The sequence below is a fragment of the Pristiophorus japonicus genome, chromosome 3 (genome assembly GCF_044704955.1).
Source record: "Pristiophorus japonicus isolate sPriJap1 chromosome 3, sPriJap1.hap1, whole genome shotgun sequence".
In the NCBI taxonomy this organism is placed as follows: domain Eukaryota; kingdom Metazoa; phylum Chordata; class Chondrichthyes; family Pristiophoridae; genus Pristiophorus; species Pristiophorus japonicus.
The window spans coordinates 160566406-160582605 of record NC_091979.1 but is presented as its reverse complement, the minus strand read 5'-3'; the positions used below and the strand labels follow the sequence as shown (position 1 = coordinate 160582605).

Here is a 16200-nt window from a genome sequence, read left to right as displayed (position 1 = left end):
GTGATCCCAGGCTACGCATACATACCTGGAAGACATGTTCCCATACACTGGACTGTGAAACTAGGCCTCCGACTGCAATCCTACGTTCCTCCAAGACCACCAGATATTTTCGTAAAATGTTTTCCGGTCGGAGGCGTTCAACCAAAGGAAGCCTTCAACGCAATTTTCCCCCATGATGTAATTCTGTGTAACAACTGCATCTAAGCCATGTTAAATGTTCACTATAAGTTACATTCGTATACTTTGTTGTTCAGCTTTACTTTTCACAACATAAGTAGGAAATGGAATGAAATTATTGTAGAACTACCTCTGAAAATTTATGAATGATGTGCACTCATCAACATTGTTTTGAATGTGCTTTTAATCTTTAATTGCATTTATTTGCAATGGCTGCGTTCACAGCATATGGTTATAATTATGATCAAAGAGCAGAATATCTTCTGTGACTCAGTGAGCACAGGCCGAAAGAAGTCTCTTTAGCCGGAGGTGGTTAATCATAATAAAATATACGGCACCCACTTGATAAACTGATAAAAAACATGCTTGTCATCAGAACTTTATATTTATCAGTACATTTTATTTTACAGATTACATCTGTGCCTGGTACACATCCACTTCTAGTGTTTGTGAATCTCAAAAGCGGTGGAAGGCAAGGGGAAAGGTAAATGAGAAAAATATTTTACCAGACCAAAAGAGGCCCTAGTGAAACATATTTTTGTTTGTTGTTCATAGAAAATAGGTGCAGGAGAAGGCCATTCGGCCCTTCAAGCCTGCACCACCATTCAATAAGATCATAACTGATCATTTCCTCAGTACCCCTTTCCTGCTTTCTCTCCATACCCCTTGATCCCCTTAGCCGTAAGTGTCATGTATCTCACATTACTGTATATAACTGTATCTTACCATGCTATACATGACTAACTGGATATGACCTATAACAACAAGCATACCTTACTACCAGGGATGCACTTGCAGGAGACACTCCATACCTGTCCCACTGAGGTATATAAAAGGAGGTCTCAGGCAAGTGCGGCACTGGAGAGCTGTGAATTAAAGGTGCAGGTCCTGAGTGACCTTGACTTCAGCATGTGCCTCGTGTAAGTCAGCACATTAGAGTCAGGACTTAACAGTGGTGACGAGTTATGGGATCACAGAATCCACAGAATGGCTACCAACAGCTCAGGTGAGAAATACAATGCTAGAGACAATTGGGATGACTTTATAGAAAGGCTCCAGCAAAGCTTTGTGTCCAAAGACTGGCTGGGCGACGATAAGGCAGACAAGAGAAGAGCCCATCTCTTGACCAGCTGTGGCTCGAAAACATACGCTTTAATGAAAGATCTGCTGGCACCCGAGAAACCAGCAAGCAAGTCGTTTGAGGAGTTGAGCACACTGGTGAGAGACCACCTGAAGCCAGCGAGCAGCCTACACATGGCCAGTCACAGGTTCTACAACTACAGAGCGCTGTGTGGGCCAAAGCATACCCGACTTCGTGGCGGAACTTCGGAGGCTGGCTAGTTCATGTGAGTTCCCCGATGAACGAAGGAGTGAAGTACTGAAAGACTATTTTATTGAAGGAATAGGCCACGCAAGCATATTCCGAAAGCTGATGGAGACTAAGAACTTGACTCTAGAGGCAGCCGCACTGGTCGCACAGACATTCTTGGCAGGCGAAGAAGAAACAATGCTGATCTATACTTCGGGTACGACAACCAACGAGGCATCGGAACAAGGGGTTCACATTGTGAAACAAACCGCTACCCCCACACACAGACAAAGGCAGGAGAGCAGGCCTTCAACAGCAGACAGTGGCACCAGAAGCCATCAAAATCAAGGGCCACATGAACGGCCGATCACTCCTCATCAACCCACAATGCGAGCAATCAACAACAGATTGAGAGAAGCTCAAGGGAGATCAGCCAGCGCAGCTCATCCTTCGCAAACAATGGAAACGGTCTGTGTTGGAGATGTGGGGGAAGGCACTCAACCAGGATGTGTCGATTTCAGTATGCCGTTTGCAGAAACTGCAACTACACAGGGCATCTGGCTCGCATGTGCAGAAAAACAGCAGCTCAGCTGGTATACGAATCGGAAGGGTCGGAAAGCGGACCAGAAGACGGTTGGAACAGTGCACGGGATGCCGAGGTACAGCGGGTTAACATGATCAATGTCCACTGTTCTTACACCAAGACGCCTCCAATTATGATGAGGGTTCTACTCAACGGGATACCCGTCAACATGGAACTGGACACGGGGGCCAGTCAATCCTTCATGAGCGTTCAACAATTTGAACAGCTGTGGCCGCACAAAAGCAACAGACCAAAACTCACAAAGATCGACACCAAACTAAGGACCTATACGAAATAAATCGTCCCAGTCTTTGGCAGTGCCATGCTCTTGGTCACACACAAAGGGATGGTGCACCGACTTTCCCTGTGGATTGTCCCTGGGGGATCTCCCAGCCCTGTTGGGGAGAAGTTGGCTAGCAGAACTTAATTGGAAATGGGATGATGTTCACGTCATGTCGTCAAAGGAACGGACCTCCTGCTCAACAGTTCTAAGCCGGTTTGAACATCTCTTTCAGCCAGGTGTGGGCACCTTCAAAGGGGCTAAAGTTAGAATCTACATCACACAGAATGCCGGACCGGTCCATCACAAGGCTAGAGCTGTGCCTTATGTGACGAGGGAAAAGATTGAAAACGAACTGGACCGGCTTCTGCGGGAAGGCATAATTTCTCCCGTGGAATTCAGCGACTGGGTAAGCTCCATCGTCCCCGTCATGAAGCCTGATGGATCCGTGCGAATCTGTGGAGATTACAAGTCTACCATAAACAGAGTCTCCCTACAGAACCAATACCCGCTGCCCAGAGCGGAGGACCTATTTGCCATGTTGGCTGGAGGAAAACTTTTCTCGAAACTGGATCTCACATCTGCGTATATGACGCGAGAACTGACAGAGTCTAAGCTACTCACCACCATCAACACACATCGAGGCCTTTTTGTGTACAATCGATGCCCATTCGGCATCAGGTCGGCAGCTGCTATATTCCAGCGCAACATGGAGAGTCTGCTCAAGTCCATCCTGGGGACGGTTGTGTTTCAAGATGACATACTCATCACGGGCAGAGACACCGACTCTCATCTCCGCAATCTTGAGGAAGTACTAAGTCGATTGGATCGGGTAGGCCTAAGAGTTAAGAAATCCAAGTGTCTGTTTCTCGCACTTGAGGTTGAATTTTTGGGCAGAAGGATTGCCGCTGATGGAATCCACCCAACCGAATCCAAAACCGAAGCGATTCGCCTGGCACCCAAACCCCGGAATGTCTCGGAACTGCACGCCTTTCTTGAGCTACTCAATTACTTTGGGAACTTTATGCAGAGCTTGAGCACGCTGCTGGAGCCCCTCCACTTGCTACTCAGAAAGGGGTGCGATTGGTTTTGGGGGGCTGCCCAAGAACGCGCCTTCAATAAGGCACGCAACCTTCTATGTTCCAACAGTGTTTTAGCCTTTTTTGACCCAAGTAAAACGTAGATTCACTGATAAAACCGAAGAACCAGAGGCAGACTACAATGTGGAACTCACACAACACCTGGTGGACAGACAGGTGGAACAACCTGAGGAAAGGGCAGTCTCAACAGACAGCCCAAGCGAGATACCAGCAATCACACCGAACGAAACAGACAGCCCAGGTGAGATACCAGCAATCACACCGAACGATACACAGGCACCAAGGCAAACAACTGAACCACAACTAAGACGCTCCACACGAGAGCGCAGACCACCTGAGAGACTGAATCTATAAAGAAAATAAGACCTTGGGGGTGGGTGACGTCATGTATCTCACATTACTGTATATAACTGTATCTTACCATGCTATACATGACTGTAACTAGATATGACCTGTAACAATAAGCATACCTTACCACCAGGGGTGCACTTGCAGGAGACACTCCACACCTGTCCCACTGTGGTATATAAAGGGAGGTCTCAGGCAAGTGCGGCACTGGAGAGCTGGAATTAAAGGTGCAGGTCCTGAGTGACCTTGACTTCAGCATGTGTCTCGTGTAAGTCAGTACATTAGAGTCAGGACTTAACAGTAAGGGTCATATCTAACTCCCTCTTGAATATATCCAAGGAACTGGCATCAACAACACTCTGCGGCAGGGAATTCCACAGGTTAACAACTCTCTGAGTGAAGAAGTTTCTCCTCATCTCAGTCCTAAATGGCCTACCCCTTATCCTAAGACTGTACCCCCAGGTTCTGGACTTCCCCAACAGCGGGAACATTTTAGCCGCATCTAACATGTCCCATCCCGTCAGAATCTTATATGTTTCTATGAGACCCCCTCTCATCCTTCTAAACTCCAATGTATAAAGGCCCAGTTGATCCAGTCTCTCCTCATATGTCAGTCCTGCCATTCTGGGAATCAGTCTGGTGAACCTTCGCTGCACTCCCTCAATAGCAAGAACGTCCTTCCTCAGATTAGGAGACCAAAACTGAACACAATATTCCAGGTGAGGCCTCACCAAGGCCCTGTACAACCGCAGTAAGACCTCCCTGCTCCTTTACTCAAATCCCCTAGCTATGAAGGCCAACATACCATTTGCCCTCTTCACTGCCTGCTGTACCTGTATGCCAACTTTCAATGACTGATGCACCATGACACCCAGGTCTAGTTGCACCTCCCCTTTTCCTAATCTGCCACCATTCAGATAATATTCCGTCTTCGCGTCTTTGTCCTCAAAGTGGATGACCTCACATTTATCCACATTATACTGCATCTGCCATGCATTTGCTCACTCGCCTAACCTGTCCAAGTCACCCTGCAGCCTCCTCGCATCCCCCTCACAGCTCACACCGCCACCCAGTTTAGTGTCATCTGTAAACTTGGAGATATTAGACTTAATGCCTTCATCCAAATAATTGATGTATATTGTAAAGAGCTGAGGTCCCAGCACTGAGCCCTGCGGCACTCCACTAGTCACTGCCTGCCATTCTGAAAAGGACCCGTTTATCCCGACTCTCTCCTTGTCTGCCAACCGGTTCTCTATCCACGTCAGTATATTACCCCCAATACCATGTGCTTTGATTTTGCACACCAATCTCTTGTGTGTGACATTGTCAAAAGCCTTTTGAAAGTCCAAATACACCACATCCACTGGTTCTCCCTTGTCCACTCTACGAATTACATCCTCAAAAAATTCCAGAAGATTTGTCAAACATGATTTCCCCTTCATAAACCCATGCTGACTTGGACCGATCCTGTCACTGCTTTCCAAATGCGCTGCTATTTCATCTTTAATAATTGATTCCAACATTTCCCCACTACTGATGTCAGGCTAACTGATCTATAATTACCCGTTTTCTCTCTCCCTCCCTTTTTAAAAAGTGGCGTTACATTAGCTACCCTCCAGTCCATAGGAACTGATCCAGAGTCGATAGACTGTTGGAAAATGAATCACCAATGCATCCACTATTTCTAGGGCCACTTCCTTAAGTACTCTGGGATGCAGACTGTCAGGCCCCGGGGATTTACCGGCCTTCAATCCCATCAATTTCCCGAACACAATTTCCCACCTAATAAGGATCCTCCTTCTCACTAGACCCTCGGTCCCCTAGTACTTCTGGAAGGTTATTTGTGTCTTCCTTCGTGAAGACAGAACCAAAGAATTTGTTCACTTGGTCTGCCACTTCTTTGTTCCCCATTATAAATTCACCTGAATCCGACGACAAGGGACCTACGTTTGTCTTCACTAATCTTTTTCTCTTCACATATCTATAGAAGCTTTTGCAGTCACTTTTTATGTTCCCGGCAAGCTTCTTCTCGTACTTTGTTTTCCCCCTCTTAATTAAACCCTTTCTCCTCCTCTGCTGAATTCTACATTTTTCCCAGTCCTCGGGTTTGTTGCTTTTTCTGGCCAATTTATATGCCTCTTCCTTGGATTTAACACTATCCTTAATTTCCCTTGTTAGCCACGGTTGAGCCACCTTCCCCGTTTTGTTTTTACGTCAGACAGGGATGTACAATTGCTGAAGTTCATCCATGTGATCTTTAAATGTTTGCCATTGCGAAGCCACTGTCAACCCTTTAAGTATCATTTGCCAGTCTATTCTAGCCAATTCACGCCTCAAACCATCGAAGTTACCTTTCCTTAAGTTCAGGACCCTAGTTTCTGAATTAACTTTGTCACTCTCCATCTTAATAAAGAATTCTACCACATTATGGTCACTCTTCCCCAAGGGGTCTCGCACAACAAGATTGCTAATTAGTCCTTTCTCATTACTCATCACCCAATCTAGGATGGCTAGCTCCCTAGTTGGTTCCTCAACATATTGGTCTGGAAAATCATCCCTAATACACTCCAGGAAATCCTCCATCGCATTGCTACCAGTTTGGTTAGCCCAATCAATATGTAGATTAAAGTCACCCATGATAACTGCTGTACCATTACTATATGCATCCCTAATTTCTTGTTTGATGCTGTCCCCAAGCTAATATCTAGCAACTCATGAAGTGTTGCATTTGGGAAATCCCTTTGACATAATAAAACTGTCTACTTCCATGGATAAATTTTCTCCTCTCAATTTGCTGCTGAACAGAAAAATGTTGCTGTCAAAATAAATACACACATTTAGTGAAAATCTGATCTTCCTCTTTTGATATATAAACTACACAATAGGTCTCCGAATAGCAGAAAAAAGTAACTTCTCTTATTGCACACTTACAGAATTTTACTACAGTTATTAAAAGCAGTCATTCCAGTTTAGATACAGGAAACCATCTCAAAATATTTTTCGATGACTACATAATGGCTCAGATTTTGCAATAAAAATAATGCTAGCAGCACGCACCATTATTCAAGAGTAAATCAGACAGCAACTTCCTTCCTTTGGCCACATGTGCGCAGTTAAACATGAAATCAGGAAGGTGCTGCCTGAGTTGCCCTGCTCCTGCAGAAGCTTTGCACTAGCCAAGAGACTCGTCATTTAAATACATGTAATGGTGTGAAGTTGCTCTACTGCTCTACTTGCGTGATAAATACATGAACCAGAAATAGTTCGGATTTGTCCATTCCAGTCTAATTGAATTCTTAATGCCGTGATAAATCATAATTACTGCCAAACAACCTCTCTAGCACTGAAAATTTACTTTTAAAAGTGTGCAGTCTAATTCCTTCAGATTTTAATTATTGTTGGAGATTTTTTTTTAACCAATTTTTTTCACTTTTTCTTTCTGTTTCTTTTATTCCTCTCAATTACATATTTTCTACCCTCTTTTTATTTTGCTTTCTGTCTATGATTTGGCATTGAATTAAATATTCTAACTGCCACTTCCTAGTTTGGTCTCTACATGTCTCAGTAAAAATTCTTCAATCTGATTGGTTAAGGAGATACAGTTGCTTTCCCTGTTCACATGGATCCCAGATCCCCTGTAGAGGCTGCGACACTGTTTTTCTAATTACTGTAACTTCCAGTGCAAAAGCCCAGAAAAAGTCTGTGGGCAAGTATAAGTGTGGGCTAGCATTGTTCGTTTATCACTGATCACAAAATCCGGGCTATAATTTCAGATGCTAGAGCTCTGACTTTAACTCTGCAGCTGGTGGGAATGGTGTTGGGAGAGAATTAAAATGGCGACCAGGCATAATCTTCTGACTCGGAGATGAGCGAATTACATAAGAACATAAGAAATAGGAGCAGGAGTAGTCCATACGGCCCCTCGAGCCTGCTCCGCCAATTAATACATTCATGGCTGATCCGATCATGGACTCGGGTTCACTTCCCTGTCCGTTCCCCATAACCCCTTATTCCCTTATCAGTTAAGAAACTGTCTATCTCTGTTTTAAATTTATTTAATGACTCAGCTTCCACAGCTCTCTGAGGCAGCGAATTCTACAGATTTGTAACCCTCTGAGAGAAGAAATTCCTCCTCATCTCAGTTTTAAATGGACGGCCCTTTATTCTAAGATTATGCCCCCTAGTTCTAGTTTCCCCTATCAGTGGAAACATCCTCTCTGCATCCACCTTGTCAAGCCCCCTCATAATCTTATACATTTTGATAAGATCACCTCTCATTCTTCTGATTTCCAATGAGTAGAGGCCCAACCTCCTCAACCTTTCCTCATAAGTCAACCCCATCACCTCTGGAATCAACCTAATGAACCTTCTCTGAACTGCCTCCAAAGCAAGTATATCGTTTCTTAAAAATGGAACCGAAACTGTATGTAGTATTCCAGGTGTGGCCTCACCAATACCCTGTATAACTGTAGCAAGACTTCCCTGCTTTTATACTCCATGGCAGGAGAGCTCGGTCGGGTGTTATGCTCCTCCTGTACCATGTGGGAACTCAGGGACGCTTCCGGTGTCCCTGACGACTACGTGTGTGGGAAGTGTATCCGCCTCCAGCTCCTGACGGTCCGCGTTGCGGAATTGGAGCTGAGGGTGGATTCACTCTGGATCATCCACGATGCTGAGAATGACGTGAGTATCACGTGTAGTGAGTTGGTCTTACCGCAGGGAAAGGGTCCACAGCCACATAGGGAATGGAAGACCAACAGGAAGAGTAGAGCAAGGAAGGTAGTGCAGGGGTCCCCTGCGGTCATCCCCCTGCAAAACAGATACACCGCTTTGGGTACTGTTGAGGGGAATGACTCATCAGGGGAGGGCAGCAGCAGCCAAGTTCATGGCACCGTGGCTGGCTCTGCTGCACAGGAGGGCAAGAAAAAGAGTGGGAGAGCGATAGTGATAGGGGATTCAATTGTGAGGGGAATAGATAGGCGTTTCTGCGGCCGCAACCGAGACTCCAGGATGGTATGTTGCCTCCCTGGTGCAAGGGTCAAGGATGTCTCGGAGCGGGTGCAGGACATTCTGAAATGGGAGGGAGAACAGCCAGTTGTCGTGGTGCACATTGGTACCAACGACATAGGCAAAAAAAGGGATGAGGTCCTACGAAACGAATTTAAGGAGCTAGGAGCTAAATTAAAAAGTAGGACCTCAAAAGTAGTAATCTCGGGATTGCTACCAGTGCCACGTGATAGTCAGAGTAGGAATCGCAGGATAGCGCAGATGAATACGTGGCTTGAGCAGTGGTGCAGCAGGGAGGGATTCAAATTCCTGGGGCATTGGGACCGGTTCTGGGGGAGGTGGGACCAGTACAAACCGGACGGTCTGCACCTGGGCAGGACTGGAACCAATGTCCTAGGGGGAGTGTTTGCTAGTGCTGTTGGGGAGGATTTAAACTAATATGGCAGGGGGATGGGAACCAATGCAGGGAGACAGAGGGAAACAAAAAGGAGCCAAAAGCAAAAGACAGAAAGGAGATGAGGAAAAGTGTAGGGCAGAGAAACCCAAGGCAAAGAACAAAAAGGGCCACTGTACAGCAAAATTCTAAAAGGACAAAGGGTGTTAATAAAACAAGCCTGAAGGCTTTGTGTCTTAATGCAAGGAGTATCCGCAATAAGGTGGATGAATTAATTGTGCAAATAGATGTTAACAAATATGATGTGATTGGGATTACGGAGACGTGGCTCCAGGATGATCAGGGCTGGGAACTCAACATTCAGGGGTATTCAACATTCAGGAAGGATAGAATAAAAGGAAAAGGAGGTGGGGTAGCATTGCTGGTTAAAGAGGAGATTAATGCAATAGTTAGGAAAGACATTAGCTTGGATGATGTGGAATCTATATGGGTAGAGCTGCAGAACACCAAAGGGCAAAAAACGTTAGTAGGAGTTGTGTACAGACCTCCAAACAGTAGTAGGGATGTTGGGGAGGGCATCAAACAGGAAATTAGGGGTGCATGCAATAAAGGTGTAGCAGTTATAATGGGTGACTTTAATATGCACATAGATTGGGCTAGCCAAACTGGAAGCAATACGGTGGAGGAGGATTTCCTGGAGTGCATAAGGGATGGTTTTCTAGACCAATATGTTGAGGAACCAACTAGGGGGGAGGCCATCTTAGACTGGGTGTTGTGTAATGAGAGAGGATTAATTAGCAATCTCATTGTGCGAGGCCCCTTGGGGAAGAGTGACCATAATATGGTGGAATTCTGCATTAGGATGGAGAATGAAACAGTAATTTCAGAGACCATGGTCCAGAACTTAAAGAAGGGTAACTTTGAAGGTATGAGGCGTGAATTGGCTAGGATAGATTGGCGAATGATACTTAGGGGGTTGACTGTGGATGGGCAATGGCAGACATTTAGAGACCGCATGGATGAAGTACAACAATTGTACATTCCTGTCTGGCGTAAAAATAAAAAGGGGAAGGTGGCTCAACCGTGGCTATCTAGGGAAATCAGGGATAGTATTAAAGCCAAGGAAGTGGCATACAAATTGGCCAGAAATAGCAGCGAACCTGGGGACTGGGAGAAATTTAGAACTCAGCAGAGGAGGACAAAGGGTTTGATTAGGACAGGGAAAATGGAGTACGAGAAGAAGCTTGCAGGGAACATTAAGGCGGATTGCAAAAGTTTCTATAGGTATGTAAAGAGAAAAAGGTTGGTGAAGACAAACGTAGGTCCCCTGCAGTCAGAATCAGGGGAAGTCATAACGGGGAACAAAGAAATGGCGGATCAATTGAACAAGTACTTTGGTTCGGTATTCACTAAGGAGGATACAAACAACCTTCCGGATATAAAAGGGGTCAGAGGGTCTAGTAAGGAAGAGGAACTGAGGGAAATCTTTATTAGTCGGGAAATTGTGTTGGGGAAATTGATGGGATTGAAGGCCGATAAATCCCCAGGGCCTGATGGCCTGCATCCTAGAGTACTTAAGGAGGTGGCCTTGGAAATAGCGGATGCATTGACAGTCATTTTCCAACATTCCATTGACTCTGGATCAGTTCCTATGGAGTGGAGGGTAGCCAATGTAACCCCACTTTTTAAAAAAGGAGGGAGAGAGAAAACAGGGAATTATAGACCGGTCAGCCTGACCTCAGTAGTGGGTAAAATGATGGAATCAATTATTAAGGATGTCATAGCAGTGCATCTGGAAAATGGTGACATGATAGGTCGAAGTCAGCATGGATTTGTGAAAGGGAAATCATGCTTGACAAATCTTCTGGAATTTTTTGAGGATGTTTCCAGTAAAGTGGACAAAGGAGAACCAGTTGATGTGGTATATTTGGACTTTCAGAAGGCTTTCGACAAGGTCCCACACAAGAGATTAATGTGCAAAGTTAAAGCACATGGGATTGGGGGTAGTGTGCTGACGTGGATTGAGAACTGGTTGTCAGACAGGAAGCAAAGAGTAGGAGTAAACGGGTACTTTTCAGAATGGCAGGCAGTGACTAGTGGAGTGCCGCAAGGTTCTGTGCTGGGGCCCCAGCTGTTTACATTGTACATTAATGATTTAGACGAGGGGATTAAATGCAGTATCTCCAAATTTGCGGATGATACTAAGTTGGGTGGCAGTGTGAGCTGCGAGGAGGATGCTATTAGGCTGCAGAGTGACTTGGATAGGTTAGGTGAGTGGGCAAATGCATGGCAGATGAAGTATAATGTGGATAAATGTGAGGTTATCCACTTTGGTGGTAAAAACAGAGAGACAGACTATTATCTGAATGGTGACAGATTAGGAAAAGGGAAGGTGCAACGAGACCTGGGTGTCATGGTACATCAGTCATTGAAGGTTGGCATGCAGGTACAGCAGGCGGTTAAGAAAGCAAATGGCATGTTGGCCTTCATAGCGAGGGGATTTGAATACAGGGGCAGGGAGGTGTTGCTACAGTTGTACAGGGCCTTGGTGAGGCCACACCTGGAGTATTGTGTACAGTTTTGGTCTCCTAACTTGAGGAAGGACATTCTTGCTATTGAGGGAGTGCAGCGAAGGTTCACCAGACTGATTCCCGGGATGGCGGGACTGACCTATCAAGAAAGATTGGATCAATTGGGCTTGTATTCACTGGAGTTCAGAAGAATGAGAGGGGACCTCATAGAAACGTTTAAAATTCTGACGGGTTTAGACAGGTTAGATGCAGAAAGAATGTTCCCAATGTTGGGGAGGTCCAGAACCAGGGGTCACAGTCTGAGGATAAGGGGTAAGCCATTTAGGACCGAGATGAGGAGAAACTTCTTCACCCAGAGAGTGGTGAACCTGTGGAATTCTCTACCACAGAAAGTAGTTGAGGCCAATTCACTAAATATATTCAAAAGGGAGTTAGATGAAGTCCTTACTACTCGGGGGATCAAGGGTTATGGCGAGAAAGCAGGAAGGGGGTACTGAAGTTTCATGTTCAGCCATGAACTCATTGAATGGCGGTGCAGGCTAGAAGGGCTGAATGGCCTGCTCCTGCACCTATTTTCTATGTTTCTATTTTCTATCCCCTTTGCAATAAAGGCCAAGATACCATTGGCCTTCCTGATCACTTGCTGTACCTGCATATTAACCTTTTGTGTTTCATGCACAAGTACCCCCAGGTCCCGCTGTACTGCAGCACTTTGCAATTTTCTCCATTTAAATAATAACTTGCTCTTCGATTTTTTTTTTCTGCCCAAGTGCATAACCTCATACTTTTCAACATTATAATCCATCTGCCAAATTTTTGCCCACTCACTTAGGCAGTCTGCTTTTCCTCTCATCTTTGTATCGTCAACAAACTTGGCTACGCTACACTCGGTCCCTTCATCCAAATCGTTGATATAGATTGTAACTAGTTGAGGTCCCAGCACTGATCCCAGCGGTACCATACTAGTTACTGATTGCCAACCCGAGAATGAACCATTTATCCTAACTCTCTGTTTTCTGTTAGTTAGCCAATCCTCTCTCCATGCTAATATATTACCCCCAACACCGTGAACTTTTATCTTGTGCAGTAACCTTTTATGTGGCACCTTGTCAAATGCCTTCGGGAAGTCCAAATACACCACATCCACTGGTTCCCCTTTATCCACCCTGTTCATTATATCCTCAAAGAATTCCAGAAAATTTGTCAAACATGACTTCCCCTTCATAAATCCATGCTGAATCTGCCTGACTGAATTATGCTTTTCCAAATGTCCTGCTGCTGCTTCTTTAATAATGGACTCCAACATTTTCCCAACCACAGATGTTAGGCTAACTGGTCTATAGTTTCCTGCTTTTTGTCTGCCTCCTGTTTTCAATAGAGGCGTTACATTTGCAGTTTTCCAATCTGCTGGGACTTCCCCAGAATCCAGGGAATTTTCGTAAATTACAATCAATGCATCCACAATCCCTGCCGCTACTTCTCTTAAGAACATAAGAATTAGGAACAGGAGTAGGCCATCTCGCCCCTCGAGCCTGCTCCGCCATTCAATAAGATCATGGCTGATCTGGCCGTGGACTCAGCTCCACTTACCCGCCCACTCCCCGTAATCCTTAATTCCCTTATTGGTTAAAAATCTATCTATCTGTGATTTGAATACATTCAATGAGCTAGCCTCAACTGCTTCCTTGGGCAGAGAATTCCACAGATTCACAACCCTCTGGGAGAAGAAATTCCCTCTCAACTCGGTTTTAAAGTGGCTCCCCCGTATTTTGAGGCTGTGCCCCCTAGTTCTAGTCTCCCCGACCAGTGGAAACAACCTCTCTGCCTCTATCTTGTCTATCCCTTTCATTATTTTAAATGTTTCTATAAGATCACCCCTCATCCTTCTGAACTCCAATGAGTAAAGACCCAGTCTACTCAATCTATCATCATAAGGTAACGCCCTCATCTCCGGAATCAGCCTAGTGAATCGTCTCTGTACCCTCTCCAAAGCTAGTATATCTTTCCTTAAGCAAGGTGACCAAAACTGCACGCAGTACTCCAGGTGCGGCCTCACCAATACCCTGTACAGTTGCAACAGGACCTCCCTGCTTTTATACTCCATCCCTCTCGCAATGAAGGCCAACATTCCATTCGCCTTCCTGATTACCTGCTGCACCTGCAAACTAACTTTTTGTGATTCATGCACAAGGACCCCCAGGTCCCTCTGCACTGCAGCATGTTGTAATTTCTCCACATTCAAATAATATTCCCTTTTACTGTTTTGTTTTCCAAGGTGGATGACCTCACATTTTCCGACATTGTATTCCATCTGCCAAACCTTAGCCCATTCGCTTAACCTATCTAAATCTCTTGGCAGCCCCTCTGTGTCCTCTACACACCCCACTTTCCCACTAATCTTTGTGTCATCTGCAAATTTTGTTACACTACACTCTGTCCCCTCTTCCAGGTCATCTATCTATATTGTAAACAGTTGTGGTCCCGGCACCGATCCCTGTGGCACACCACTAACCACTGATTGCCAACCTGAAAAGGACCCACTTATCCCGACTCTCTGCTTTCTGTTAGTTAGCCAATTCTCTATCCATGCTAATACATTTCCTCTGACTCCGCGTACCTTTATCTTCTGCAGTAATCTTTTGTGTGGCACCTTATCGAATGCCTTTTGGAAATCCAAATACACCACATCCATCGGTCCACCTCTATCCACCATGCTCGTTATATCCTCAAAGAATTCCAGTAAATTAGTTAAACATGATTTCCCCTTCATGAATCCATGTTGCGTCTGCTTGATTGCACTATTCCTATCTAGATGTCCTGCTATTTCTTCCTTAATGATAGCTTCAAGCATTTTCCCCACTACAGATGTTAAACTAACCGGCCTATAGTTATCTGCCTTTTGTCTGCCCTCTTTTTTAAAGATCCTAGTATGCAAGCCATCAGGTCTAGGGGATTTATCCACCTTTAGTCCCATTATCTTACTGAGTACCACCTCCTTAGTGATTGTGATTGTGGTAAATTCCTCCCCCTCTATTGTCCCTTGACTATCTATTGGGGTATTTTTTGTGTCCTCTACCGCAAAGACTGATATAAAATATTTGTTCAGAGTTTCTGCCATCTCCATGTTCCCCATCACTAATTCCCTGGTTTCATCCTCTAAGGGACCAACATTTACTTTAGCCACTCTTTTCCTTTTTATATATTTGTAGAAACTCTTGCTATCTGTTTTTATATTTCATGCTAGTTTACTTTCATAGTCTATCTTCCCTTTTTTAATCATTTTTTAAGTCATTCTTTGCTGGCTTTTAAAAGCTTCCCAATCTTGTGTCCTCCCAGTAGTTTTGGCCACTTTGTATGCCCTTGTTTTTAATTGGATACTATTCTTTGTTTCTTTAGTTAGCCATGGATGTCTACCTTTGCTTTTATACCCTTTCCTACTCACTGGAATATATTTTTCTTGAGAGTTATGAAATATCTCCTTCAATGTACACCACTGTTCATCAACCATCCTACATTTGAATCTATTTTCCGAGTCCACTTTAGTCAACTCTGCCCTCATACTTTTGTAGTCTCCTTTATTTAAGCTTAATACTCTGGTTTGAGATTCAACTTTCTCGCCCTCCATCTGAATTTGAAATTCAACCATGCTATGATGACTCATTCCAAGTATTGCTTCTGAGCCAGGACTGACATCAAAAGAATATACAACAGCAACTTGCATTTATGAGTATCTTGCCGGCAAAGCTTCTGGAGGAGCAGAAAATTCGGACAGCGCCTTCCTGATTTCCATGTTTTACTGCGCATGTGCGGCCACCGGAAGTTGCTGTCTGATTTAATAGATTCTCTGAGATTGAGACCATCTGTTCGGCCACCTCCACGTCTTCCCTTCCTTCCCCTCATCCACCAGGCCAAACTTCCTCCAAGGAAGCCCCCTGCCTTAGCCCTGACCTCACATCCTTTTCCAGTTTCTTTCCGATCTCCGCTCATGACCTTTCCGAGCTCATTAGGCCCTCTTCCTAACTCCCATTCCCACCAGACTGCTGACCACCCAACTTCCTTTTCTCACTCCCATGTTAGCTGACATTGTTACCGGTTCTCTCTCCCTAGGTACTGTTCCCCTCTTCCTCAAATCTGCAATCATCATCCCTCTCCTCAAAAAACGTGACCCCTCCGTCCTTGCAAACTACTGCCCCATCTCCAACCTCCCTTTCCTCTCCAAAGTCCTTGAACGTGTTTTCACCTCCCAAATCCGTGCCCATTCTTCCCGCAATTTCATGTTTGAGGCCCTCAAATCCGGTTTCCGCGCCTGACACAGTACTGAAACGGCTCTCATCAAAGTCACAAATGATATCCTTTGTGACTGTGACAATGGCATACTATCCCTCCTCGTCCTTCTTGACTTGTCTGCACTCTTTGACACGGTTAATCACTCCATCCTCCTTGAACACCCAGCTGGGTGTGACTGCACTTG

General features: G+C 45.0%; 1 protein-coding gene across 1 annotated transcript in view; it reads left to right on the top strand.

Moving 5' to 3' along the window:
- The window catches only part of LOC139259133 (diacylglycerol kinase beta), an 805220-nt gene that overhangs the window by 425948 nt on the left and 363072 nt on the right, over positions 1-16200 (top strand). The window contains exon 15 of the mRNA XM_070874836.1: positions 588-661. Coding sequence (XP_070730937.1) covers positions 588-661 — 74 coding nt within the window. The remainder of the gene's footprint in view (positions 1-587; positions 662-16200) is intronic.